Genomic DNA, 13401 nt, shown 5'->3' on the forward strand with positions numbered 1-13401 from the left:
AATATAATATAATATACTACAATATAATATAATATAATATACTACAATATAATATAATATAATATACTACAATATAATATAATATAATACAATATAATATAATATAATATAATATATAATGTAATATAATGTAATATAACATAACATAACATAACATAATATAATATAATATACTACAATATAATATAATATAACATAATATAATATAACATAATATAATATAATATAATATAATATAATATAATATAATATAATATTAGTAATATTATATTATATATATGTTATATATTTTATATTTTATATATTGTATATGTATATAAATAATATATATACATCTATATTATTATATATTATAATAGATATAATTTTAATATAATTTTATATATTCATATATATTATTTTTATATATACATATAAATAATTTCTATTTAGATTATTTATTATTTATAGATGTTTTTATATTTATATAAAAATATAAATATAACATTTTATATTATTTATAAAACATTTATAAATAATATATAATTTTATATTTATATATAAAATTAATTATTTATATACATTGCTATATACATATTTTATTTACATGCATTATTATAAAACATTTTTATATTAATTTATATCATGAAAACAGGGAAATCCACCCCAAAAAAACCCCACCTCCATGAACATCCAGCATTTATTTACCTCTTCCTCCTTTCCAGGGAAAGGATGAACCTGAAAGCTCCAATTTATTTCTCCACGGGCCTGACAGAGAAAGCAAATCATTACTACAAACTCTTCATCACCTGGACCAACCAGAAAATCAGGAAAACCTTCGTGCAGAGGAACATGTTTGAGTTCAAGCACATCAAAGCCTTCGACAGAGCCTTCGCAGACAACCCGGGGCCCATGGTGGGTGGGGCTGGGGGGCTCCCAAAATCCTGGGGGGATCACCCGGGGGTCCTCAGCCCCCCACAGCTCTGTGGCCAGGCCAGCTGTGCCAGTTCTCTGAGTTTGTATTGCATTTGAGGTGAAACACCCCAAAAAAATGAACATTTTTAATGTTTATGCCTTCAGTCCAACCCGGGGCCCATGGTGGGGGGGGCTGGGGGGTTTGCTTCCAGGCTCCCAAAATCCTGGGGGGAATCACCCAGGGGTCCTCACCCCCCCACAGCTCTGTGGCCAGGCCAGCTGTGCCAGTTCTCTGAGTTTGTATTGCATTTGAGGTGAAACACCCCAAAAAAATGAACATTTTTAATGTTTATGCCTTCAGTCCAACCCGGGGCCCATGGTGGGTGGGGCTGGGGGGTTTGCTTCCAGGCTCCCAAAATCCTGGGGGGAATCACCCAGGGGTCCTCACCCCCCCACAGCTCTGTGGCCAGCCAGCTGTGCCAGTTCTCTGAGTTTGTATTGCATTTGAGGTGAAACACCCCGAAAAAAATGAACATTTTTAATGTTATGCCATCAATCCCGCCTGAAAACCTCTCATGGCCAGGTCATCTCTAGAAATTCTGTGAATTTTTATTGCATTTAAGGTGAAACTCCCAGAAAAAAATGAACATTTTTAATGTTATGCCATCAATCCCACCTGAAAACCTCTCATGGCCAGGTCATCTCTATAAATTCTGTGAATTTTTATTGCATTTAAGGTGAAACACCCACTAAAAAATGAACATTTTTAATGTTTGTGCCTTCAGTCCCACCTCCAACCCTCTCCTGGCCAGGCCAGCTGTGTCAGTTCTCTGAGTTTTTATTGCATTAGAGGTGAAACACCCCGAAAAAAATGAACATTTTTAATGTTTATGCCATGAGTCCCACATCAAAACCTCTCCTGGCCAGGTCATCTCTGTAAATATCACATCTCTTTCTGAATTTTTATTTAATTTAAGGTGAAACCACCCAGAAAAAAAAGAACATTTTTAATGTTATGCCATCAATCCCACCTGAAAACTTCTCCTGACCAGGTCATCTCTGTAAATTCTCTGAATTTTTATTGCATTTAAGGTGAAAACACCCTGAAAAAAATGAACATTTTGCATGTTTATGCCATCAATCCCACCTGAAAACTTCTCCTGGCCAGGAAATTCTATGAATTTCTCTGAATTTTTCTTTAATTGAAGGTGAAACACCCCGAAAAAAAATAAAAATTTTGCATATTTATATCATCTCTACATCCTGATTCAAACCAGGATTTTCTTTTCCACTCAGTCTTTTATTGCTGCTTTAATTCTGGCTGCTTTATTTTTTTTACCATTAAAAAAACCACTCAGAGTTTTCCTTCAGACACTGGGGATGCTCACAAATATTTCCTAAACCAGAAAATATTGGTTTTATTTCTTAAAATATTGGTATTATTTCTCTAAATATTGGTATTATTTCTCTAAAAATATATTTTTTATTTCTTAAAGCAGCAGCTCAGCTCGTGAGAATTTTAGAGAGGGTAGGAAAAAAAATCCAAAAGCAAAAATTCCTATTTTTCAGTGTTGGGGATGGGTATTGGTGGATGCTCTGCAGAGATTTAGGATATTTCTATAAATCATGATAAAAATGGGTTTTTATAGTGATTTTTGGCCCATCTTTCATTCCAGGTGGTGTTTGCAACCCCTGGGATGCTCCATGCAGGACAGTCCCTCCAAATCTTCAGGAAATGGGCAGGGAATGAGAAGAACATGGTAAGAAATTGGGGTTTTATTGAGTTTTTATTGGGTTTTATGTGTTTTTTTATGGGTTTTTATTGAGTTTTTATGGGGTTTTTATGTCTCTTATTAATGTGATTCACAATACTGAGATTTCAGCAAAGCTTTCCTTGAGGAGCTGGAATTCAATGACAAAAATCCTCTTTGAACTAACTCTAAATCAACTCTTTTGATGTTGTACATGGATTTTTACACCAAATCCATGGAAATTTTGTTTTTTTTGGTTTTTTTTTTCCCCAGGTGATCATGCCTGGCTACTGTGTCCAGGGAACTGTGGGCCACAAGATCCTCAGTGGGCAGAGGAAGCTGGAGATGGAAGGGAGACAAATTGTGAGTTGGATTTTCACTTTCCAGCACTGAAAACACCTCAAAATAATCTTTATATTTGCACTTTTTTATTTTCTTTTTGCTTTAGCAAAGTTGGATTTGGTTGGGGTTTTTTTCCCCTTTTGCAATAATTTCTGCCAAAAAAAAAAAAAAAACAACTTTGAGGGGCCCTTTGCTTCTACTATAAAATTTAGGTTGCTAAGTTTTAGTAAAACTAATTAAGTTTTACTAAAATTTTAATGCTTAGGGACACTTTTACTGTTTAGTAACCAGGTAAATAGTTGAAATTGATATATTTTCACATTTCAGCTGATATATTTTTCAACTTTTCATTTTCCAGTTGATACATTTTCACCCATATGAAGCACATTTGCATAATAAAACACCAGCTTACCTTCAATATTTGCTTTTTGTGACAAGTATTGTCTGAAATGAGGCAGCTGGAGCCTTTTAAATTCCAACAGCTTTGTGTTGAGGCAATTTAGGTTTTCTCCTTCTTCTTTTGAAGTAAATCCAGAGGGATCTGGGTGTGTTCCCAGAGGAATTCCCAGTTCCAGTGCTGTGCTCTGCTCCCCCAGCTGTAGGTGAAGCTGCAGGTTGGAGTGCACATCCTTCAATATTTGCTTTTTGTGGCAAATATTCTCTGAAATGGGGCAGTTGGAGCTTCTAAATTACAACAGCTTTGTGGTAAAAAATGTAGATTTTCTCCTTCTTCCTTTTAAGCAAATCCAGAGGAATCTGGGTGTTCCTGGGTGTTCTGGTAAATCCAGAGGAATTCCCAGTTCCCAGTGCTGTGCTCTGCTCCCCCAGCTGCAGGTGCAGTTCACACCCTTTAACATTTACTTTTTGTGACCAATGCTCTGCTCCCCAGCTGTGAAGCTGCAGGTGCAGTTCACACCCCTCAACATTTGCTTCTCTGCTCCCCAGCTGCAGGTGAAGCTGCAGGTGCAGTTCAGTCCTTTTACATTTGCTTTTTGTGCCAATGCTCTGCTCCCCAGCTGGAGGTGAAGTTGCAGGTGCAGTTCAATCCTTTAACATTTACTTTTTGTTACCAATGCTTTGATCCCCCAGCTGTGAAGCTGCAGGTGCAGTGCACACCCCTCAATATTTACTTTTTGTGACCAATGCTCTGCTCCCCAGCTGTGAAGCTGCAGTGCCGTTCACACCCCTCAATATTTGTTTTTTGTGCCAATGCTCTGCTCCCCAGCTGGAGGTGAAGCTGCAGGTGCAGTTCAATCCTTTAACATTTACTTTTTGTGCCCAATGCTCTGCTCCCCCAGCTGAAGGTGCAGTTCACATCCTTTAATATTTATTTTTTGTGACCAATGCTCTGCTCCCCAGCTGGAGGTGAAGATGCAGGTGCAGTGCACACCCCTCAATATTTGTTTTTTGTGCCAATGCTCTGCTCCCCAGCTGTGAAGCTGCAGTGCCGTTCACACCCCTCAATATTTGCTTTTTGTGCCCAGTGCTCTGCTCCCCAGCTGTGAAGCTGCAGGTGCAGTTCACATCCTTTAATATTTGTTTTTTGTGCCAATGCTGTGCTCCCCAGCTGTGAAGCTGCAGGTGGAGTTCACACCCCTCAATATTTGCTTTTTGTGCCCAATGCTCTGCTCCCCAGCTGCAGGTGAAGATGCAGGTGCAGTTCAGTCCTTTTACATTTGTTTTGTGTGACCAATGCTCTGCTCCCCAGCTGTGAAGCTGCAGGTGCAGTGCACACCCCTCAATATTTGCTTTTTGTGCCCAGTGCTCTGCTCCCCAGCTGTGAAGCTGCAGGTGCAGTGCACACCCCTCAATATTTGCTTTTTGTGCCCAGTGCTCTGCTCCCCAGCTGTGAAGCTGCAGGTGCAGTGCACACCCCTCAATATTTGCTTTTTGTGCCCAGTGCTCTGCTCCCCAGCTGTGAAGCTGCAGGTGCAGTGCACACCCCTCAATATTTGCTTTTTGTGCCCAGTGCTCTGCTCCCCAGCTGTGAAGCTGCAGGTGCAGTGCACACCCCTCAATATTTGCTTTTTGTGCCCAGTGCTCTGCTCCCCAGCTGTGAAGCTGCAGGTGCAGTGCACACCCCTCAATATTTGCTTTTTGTGCCCAGTGCTCTGCTCCCCAGCTGTGAAGCTGCAGGTGCAGTGCACACCCCTCAATATTTGCTTTTTGTGCCCAGTGCTCTGCTCCCCAGCTGTGAAGCTGCAGGTGCAGTGCACACCCCTCAATATTTGCTTTTTGTGCCCAATGCTCTGCTCCCCCAGCTGCAGGTGGAGTTCACATTCTTTAACATTTGTTTTTTGTGCCCAATGCTCTGCTCCCCAACTGAAGGTGCAGTTCAGTCCTTTTACATTTGCTTTTTGTGCCAATGCTCTGCTCCCCAGCTGGAGGTGAAGATGCAGGTGGAGTACATGTCCTTCAGTGCCCACGCTGATGCCAAGGGCATCATGCAGCTGATCCGCCAGGCTGAGCCCAGGAATGTGCTGCTGGTCCACGGCGAGGCCAAGAAAATGGAATTCCTGAAGCAGAAAATCGAGCAGGAGTTCCGTGGGTATCCCTGGGCAGGGAGGGAGGGAAGCACAGCTGGGAATTCTCACTTTGCACCCCTCAGCACAGCTAGGGAGGGTGGCATTTATAGCTTCCCTCAAGGAAGTGATGCCTGTAACACCTTAATTAACCCTGTTAATTGCAGTGATAGCCTTGGACATGACTTAGGATTGTTTTCCGTGGGAGAAAAGGGGATGGAATTAAAATTTTACACATTTTGGATCCATTTTGGATCCCTCAGCAGAGTTATAGAGGATGGCTCTTACAGCTCCCCTCAAGGAAGTGATGCCTGTAACACCTTAATCACCATTAATTAAGCCCAGTTAATTGCAATGACCTCTTGGACATGACTTAGGATTGTTTTCCATGGGAGAGGAGGGAATGGAGTTAAAATTTTACACACTTTGGATCCATTTTGCATCTTTCAGCAGAGTTAGGAAGGGTGGCACTTGCAGCTCCCCTCAAGGAAGTGATGCCTGTAACACCTTAATTAACATTAATGAAGCCCAGTTAATTAAGTGATACCCTTGGACATGACTTGGGATTGTTTTCCATGGGAGAGGAGGGAATGGCATTAAAACTTTACACATTTTGGATCCATTTTGGATCAATTTTGGATCCATTTTGGATCCCTCAGCATAGTTAGGTGGGATGGCATTTACAGCTCCCCTCAAAAACTGATGCCTGTAACACCTTAATTAACCTTAATTAAGTCCAGTTAATTGCAGTGACCTCTTGGACATGAATTAGGATTGTTTTCCACGGGAGGGGAGGGAATGGAGTTAAAACTTTGCACATTTTGGATCCATTTTGGCCCTCGGGGTGGCATTCACACCTCCCCTTTAAGCAAGTAATGCCTGCGACACCTTAATTACCATTAATTAATGGCAGTGAGCCCCTTGGAGCTGAGGTTCTGTTGCTGCTGCTCCCTTTGCAGATGTCAGCTGCTTCATGCCAGCCAATGGAGAGACCACCACCATCCTCACCAACCCCTGCATCCCCGTGGACATCTCCCTGGGCCTCCTCAAGAGGGAAGCAGCCATAGGTGACCCTTCCCTCCCCATTCCCTCCCTGCTGCTGGCTTTACAGAGCTTAAAACAGAAAAAAAAAATTAAATTTAAAATATAAAATATAGATGTTATAACATGGTAAAATAGAATTTTACAAATTTAAGATGCAATTTATGTGTTTAAATTCGATGTGCACGCCCTGCCTGGTTTGCTGTTCTTGTGTGCTTGGTTTGGGAGAGATGGAATTAGTTTTATAAACTGAATTTTAGATAAATAATTGGATTTTTACAGCAGGAAGTGCTCTGAGAAGAGAGGGAGTTGCTCTAAACACCAAATATTATCACTAAATACCAAATATTATCACTAAATACTAATTATTCTCACTAAATACCAAGTATTATCACTAAATACAAATATTATCACTAAACACCAAATATTATCACTAAATACCAAATATTATCACTAAATACCAAATATTATCACTAAATACTAAATATCATCACTAAACACCAAATATTAACACTAAATATTATCACTAAACACCAAATATTATCACTAAACACCAAATATTATCACTAAATACCAAATATTATCACTAAATACTAAACATTGTCACTAAATACTAAATATTATCACTAAATACCAAATATTATCACTAAACACCAAATATTATCACTAAATACAAACATTATCACTAAATACCAAATATTATCACTAAACACCAAATATTATCACTAAATACTAGATATCATCACTAAAAACCAAATATTATCACTAAATACCAAATATCATCACTAAATACCAAATATCATCACTAAATATTATCACTAATTACCAAATACCATCACTAAATACCAAATATCATCACTAAATACCATCACTAAATACCAAATATTATCACTAAACACCAAATATCATCCCTAAATATTATTTTTTATTCCTGCTAATGGCTAACCACCCCTGATACATTGAACACCTCAAAGAAAGTTCCCAGATTTCCACGTGTGCAGCTCAGCAGTGCCTCAGGCTCAGTGCTGGGGCAGTTTGGGGTGAGGAACCCCAACTCCTGACGTGTTTCTGTTTGGGGTTTGGGGTGAGGAACCCCAACTCCTGACGTGTTTCTGTTTGGGGTTTGGGGTGAGGAACCCCAACTCCTGACGTGTTTCTGTTTGGGGTTTGGGGTGAGGAACCCCAACTCCTGACGTGTTTCTGTGCCCTGCCCTCCTCCAGGTGCTGCCCCTGATGCCAAGAGGCCCCGGCTGATGCACGGCACGCTGCTCATGAAGGACAACGTGAGTGCAGGGCTCTGCAGGGGGGTTGTGCCCTCTCAGGGTGGTGTTTGTGCCCTCTCATGGTGGTTTTTGTGCCCCCTCAGGGTTTTCTTCATGTCCTCTGTGTTTTGTGCCCTCTCAGGGTGGTTTTTGTGTCCTCTCAGGGTGGTTTTAGTGCCCTCAGGGTGGTGTTTGTGCCCTCTTAGGGTGGTTTTTGTGTCCTCTCAGGGTGGTTTTTGTCCCCTCTCAGGGTGGTTTTTGTGCCCCCTCAGGGCTTTCTTCATGTCCTCTGTGTTTTGTGCCCTCTCAGGGTGGTTTTTTTTTGTGTCCTCTGAGGGTGTTCTTCATGTCCTCTCTTTTGTGCCCTCTCAGGGTGGTTTTTGTGCCTTCTCAGGGTGTTTTTTGTGTCCTCTCAGGGTGGTTTTTCTGTTCTCTCAGGGTTTTTTTTTCGTGCCCTCTCAGGGTTTTCTTCATGTCCTCTGTGTTTGTGCCCTCTGAGGGTGTTTTTTGTGCCCTCTGAATGTTTTTTGTGCCCTCTGAGGTTGTTTTTTGTGCCCTGTCAGAGTGGTTTTTTTGTGTCTTCTCAGAGTGTTTTTTTTGTGTCCTCTCAGGGTGGCTTTTTTGTCCTCTGAGGCTGTTTTTGTGCCCTCTGAGGTGTTTTTTGTACCCTCTGAGGCTGTTTTTTGCCCTCTGAGGTGGTTTTTGCCCCCTGAGGTTGTTTTTTGTGCCCTCTCAGAGTGGTTTTTTTGTGTCCTCTCAGGGTGGCTTTTTTGCCCTCTGAGGTGTTTTTTATACCCTCTGAGGCTGTTTTTTGCCCCCTGAGGCTGTTTTTTGCCCTCTGAGGTGGTTTTTGCCCCCTGAGGTTGTTTTTTGTGCCCTCTCAGAGTGGTTTTCTTGTGTCCTTTCAGGGTGGCTTTTTTGCCCTCTGAGGCTGTTTTTGTGCCCTCTGAGGTGTTTTTTATGCCCTCTGAGGGTTTCAGGCACACAAAGAACCCAAATCCCCGCGAGCGCTTTCGCTTCCTCATAACGGAGGCTCCTCATCTTCAACCTCATCTTTCTTTTCAAACATCACTCCCCTGCTGGAGGTTCAGCCACCTTCCAGAGACCACCTTGATGGTGTTAAATATTTATTTACAATCACTGAGGTGGAAGTTTTGTCCCACTCTCAGCTCCCCACCCTCAGCAGCCCCAAACACCCCGCGTTATTCCAGCACGGCAAAACAACACCCATCCCTTCTTCCCCCCACGCCAGGGCAGCACCACAACTCCCCCAAGCTCTGAGGATTCATTTTATCCCTTTAATCTCTTTTTCCCCTCAGAGTTTCAGGCTGGTTTCCCCCGAGCAGGCCCTGAAGGAGCTGGGGCTGACTGAGCATCAGCTGCGCTTCACCTGCCGCGTGCACATCCAGGACCCGCGCAAGGAGCACGAGACCGTGCTCAGGGTCTACAACCACCTCAAGGGGTGAGCCCTGAGCCCTGCCTGGCCTTTTCTGGCCCTCAGGGATTCACTTGATTCCTTTATCCCCATGGGTTTTTATCCCCACGTGTTTTTAAGGTCGTGTTTCCAAGCATGGGCTTGGAAAATGTAAAGGAAGTGGAACAAACCCGAGCAAAACTTGGAGGAAGTGGAACATCTCTCCAGGCACCTTGGTTTGGAAGGTGTCTGCTTAAGGAAGGCAGGAGCCTGCCCTGAAATGGAAAAATCAGTTGATTTCTTTATCCCCATGTGTTTTTAAGGCCATATTCCCAAGCATGGGCTTGGAAAATTTAAAGGAAGTGGAACAAGCCCAAGTAAAAAGTGGAACATCTCTCCAGCCACTGCTTGAGAGAATTGTCTTGATTTGGAAGGAGGTTTCTGCTTAAGGAAGGCAGGAGCCTGCCCTGAAATGCAAAATCAGTTGATTTCTTTATCCCCATGGCTTTTTAAGCCAAATTTTCCAAACATGGGGTTGGAAAATTAAAAGGAAATGGAACAAACCCAACCAAAACTTGGAGGAAGTGGAACATCTCTCCAGCCACTGCTCAAGACAATTGTCTTGGTTTGGAAGGAGGTTTCTGCTTAAGGAAGGCAGGAGACTTCCCTGAAATGGAAAATGTAAATCCCTTCCCTCTGAATTATTATAATTTTGGAATTAAGGGGCTCTCAGGCAAAGATATGGGAAAAGTATGACAGTTCTTTATTAGGAAAATTAAAAAAAAAAACAAATGCAATAGTACAAAAAGAAAAAAACCACTGCCAGAGTCAGAAGAGGAGCTGGAGCCCCATCCCAGGGGGGCTCAGCCCTCCTGCAGTGCCAGCTGTGCTTCTGCTGGAGCAGGGATCCTGCACAAGGGGGGAGTTTTCCTCTGGAGCTCCAGGGCTGCTGGGGATGGGGCTGGTGTTCCTCTGGAATGCAGGGGAGAGGAAAGCTGCTCCTCTGGAATGCAGTGGGAAAAGGCTGATCCCTTGGGAATCCAGTGGAGAGGAAAGCTGCTCCTCTGGAATGCAGTGGGAAAAGGCTGATCCTTTGGGAATCCAGTCAAGAAAGCTGCTCCTTTGGGAATGCAGTGGGAAAGGGCTGATCCTTTGGGAATGCAGTGGGAATAGGGCTGATCCTTCAGGAATCCAGTCAAGAAAGCTGCTCCTCTGGGAATGCAGAGAGGAAAAGGCTGATCCTTTGGGAATCCAGTGGAGAGGAAAGCTGCTCCTCTGGGGATCCAGTGGGAAAAGGCTGCTCCTTTGGGAATCCAGTCAAGAAAGCTGCTCCTTTGGGAATGCAGTGGGAAAGGGCTGATCCTTTGGGAATCCAGTGAAGAAAGCTGCTCCTCTGGGGATCCTCCTGTTTTTTCCAGACAGAGCAGAATGATTTCTTTGCAGGGAATCAGAAACCCACCATCCCTGTGGGGCCGCTGGGTTATTTTGGCAGCTCAGCTGTGGCACAGGGGCCCTTCCTTTGAGCTGGCAGCAGCAGAATGGTAAAATTTGGTTTTCCCTCCATGCAGCTGCTGCTCCCTGAGCTCTTCCCTCAGGGCAGGGCTCGGGCTGAGCTGGGTGAACTCTGCAGGAACCATTGGAAACACCACAACGAGCTGTGCCTCAGCCACAGGAGCCAGGAACGGGCTGGGATTTGGGGTGCAAACCCAGCATTTATTCCCCCAAATCCCAAATTTCCGCTCTCCTTGCAGGGTCCTGAAGGATTACTCCGTGCAGCACCTCCCTGACGGCTCCATCACTGTGGAGTCCATCCTGATCCAGGCCACAGCTCACTCCGAGGACCAAGGAACCAAAGTCCTGCTCGTCTCCTGGACCTACCAGGTGGGAATTGCTCATTTCCAGCCCCAGCTCCCATCCCAAACCTCCCTCCTCTGCCTTGGAGGGAACTTGGAAGATGAGGGCAGTCCCTGCTGTTTGCTGAGCTTTTGGGGTTGAGCACAAATGGTTTCCCAGCTCTGTAAGGCACAGAACTTCTGGGGTAATTCCACTTAATTCAGTTCTGAATTAAATATTTCACTTTGTATTTCTAGGAAAATTTCAAAAAAGTGCAGAACTATTTCTGATTTTAACATTCTGTTATTTGAGTCATCCCAGCACCTTCCCTTTCTGTGGCTGGATTATTAAACTTTCTGGGTTATTAAACCTGGATTATTAAAATTGCTGGATTATTAAAATTTCTGGATTATTAAAATTTCTGGATTATTAAACCTAGATTATTAAACTTTCTGGGTTATTAGACCTGGATTATTAAAATTGCTGGATTATTAAAATTTCTGGATTATTAAACCTAGATTATTAAACTTTCTGGGTTATTAAACTTTCTGGGTTATTAAACCTGGATTATTAAATTTGCTGGATTATTAAAATTGCTGGATTATTAAACCTAGATTATTAAACTTTCTGGGTTATTAAACTTTCTGGATTATTAAATTTGCTGGATTATTAAACTTTCTAGATTATTAAACCTTCTAGACTATTAAACTTTCTGGATTATTAAACATTCCAGATTATTAAATTTGCTGAATTATTGAATTTGCTGGATTACTAAAGTTTCTGGATTATTAAACATTCTAGATTTTTAAACTTGCTGGATTATTAAACTTTCTTGACAGCAAGGGAATTCCTTTGGAAGGCAGAGCAATAAAATCAGTTTATTCTTGATTTCAAGCACGAATGGAGCTTTTCCTCAAAGGAAACCCTCAGGCCCTTTGGGAGGTGGGAGTTTCACAGCAATAATTTGTCAGGAACAGCCAGAAATGAATTTTTGGGTTGTTGCAGTTTTTAAACACAGCTCCCACGAGGTCCTGCAGGCTCCAGGAATTGTCTCCCTTCATTCCCAAATTTCCTGCCCCGGCTGGGACAGTGGAAGGAAGATGTTGCTCTCACCCTGGTTTTGTTTTTGTGCCTTTCAGGATGAAGAGCTGGGCAGTTATCTCACGTCCCTGCTGAAGAAGGGGCTGCCCCAGAGCACCCCCTGAGAGCAGAGATTTCTTTTTTATTTTATTTGAACTCTCAGTGCTTTCTTCTGCTCGGTTTTAATAAAAGAATTCCAGTGTTTGTTCGATTCCTGCGGTGACACCAGCACTGGGACTTTGGAATTTGGATAAAAAAAAAACTTATCCAGGGAGTCAAGAACCCTTTTTGTAACATTGGGGAGCAATTTGGGATGAAAACCCAGCGTTTGTTTTCCCAAATAAATCCTAAATTCAAAAAAAAATCCCAAATAAATCCCAAACACATTCAAGTAAAAGTTACTCAGCTGAATTCTCTTCAAATCCCCTCAGTGCTGCTTGAAACTGATAAAATTCAAAGTGTAAATATATTTATATAAATTATATTTATATAAATATACTTCTATTTGTATAAATATATTTCTATAAATATTTATAGAAATGAATGAATAAATAAAAATAAATGAATATATTTAGTATAAGTAATATTTATGCCCAATGTTGATTTTATTCAGGGCAAGCAGGCAGAGCTGAGTGGTTCAAATCAAATAATAAATGTTATTTAAATAATAAAGATAAATATGAGCTCTTTGCTCCCTGGTTAAAATTAAATTATAGCTATTGTTTAAATAATTTTGCATTTTTTATTGTGAAATGTTGGTGGTTTTTGTAATCTTTATTTTAATGCTGTGTGGGAAATGGGTTTGTAGGAAATTCTTCAGAATTTGTAGAAATTTCTTAAAATTTGTTTAAAAAAATAAATAAATTTCAGAATTTTCTAGAAACCCAGTTCCCACATTGCTGCATTTTCTGCTCTGCTCTCAGCCTGCCTCCCACACACCCACAGAAAAAACAAAATCTAAAAACATAAAATCTAAAAATATAAAAACAAAATCTAAAAATATAAAAGCAAAATATAAAAATATAAAAATCACCCGGCCCCTCTCCTCCCTCCTGCTGAGGCAGCAGAAGCTCAGAGACATTCTGACAATTGTGACAGAGAGGCTTTAAATTCAGAAAAAAGCAGAAAAAATGAGAAAAAAATCAGAAAAATTCAGAAAAAATTCAGAAAAAAAATCAGAAAAAAATCAGAAAGAAATCAGAAAAATTCAGAAAAAAATCTGAAAAAAAATCAGAGAAGAAAAACCTGAAAAAAATTGAAAA

General features: G+C 41.4%; 1 protein-coding gene across 2 annotated transcripts in view; it reads left to right on the top strand.

Moving 5' to 3' along the window:
• Positions 1-12350, top strand: part of INTS11 (integrator complex subunit 11) — a 25851-nt gene extending 13501 nt beyond the window's left edge. For both annotated transcript variants that reach the window (XM_041419687.1, XM_041419688.1), the window contains 9 exons: positions 705-894; positions 2571-2654; positions 2919-3008; positions 5369-5531; positions 6469-6576; positions 7772-7833; positions 9132-9274; positions 10978-11107; positions 12199-12350. In XM_041419687.1, the coding sequence (XP_041275621.1) occupies positions 705-894; positions 2571-2654; positions 2919-3008; positions 5369-5531; positions 6469-6576; positions 7772-7833; positions 9132-9274; positions 10978-11107; positions 12199-12264 (1036 nt within the window). In that variant the 3' untranslated portion in view covers positions 12265-12350. The remainder of the gene's footprint in view (positions 1-704; positions 895-2570; positions 2655-2918; positions 3009-5368; positions 5532-6468; positions 6577-7771; positions 7834-9131; positions 9275-10977; positions 11108-12198) is intronic.
• Positions 12351-13401: the final 1051 nt, after the last annotated feature.

This window comes from Onychostruthus taczanowskii, unplaced genomic scaffold, assembly GCF_017590055.1.
Source record: "Onychostruthus taczanowskii isolate IOZ18803 unplaced genomic scaffold, ASM1759005v1 scaffold61, whole genome shotgun sequence".
NCBI lineage: Eukaryota > Metazoa > Chordata > Aves > Passeriformes > Passeridae > Onychostruthus > Onychostruthus taczanowskii.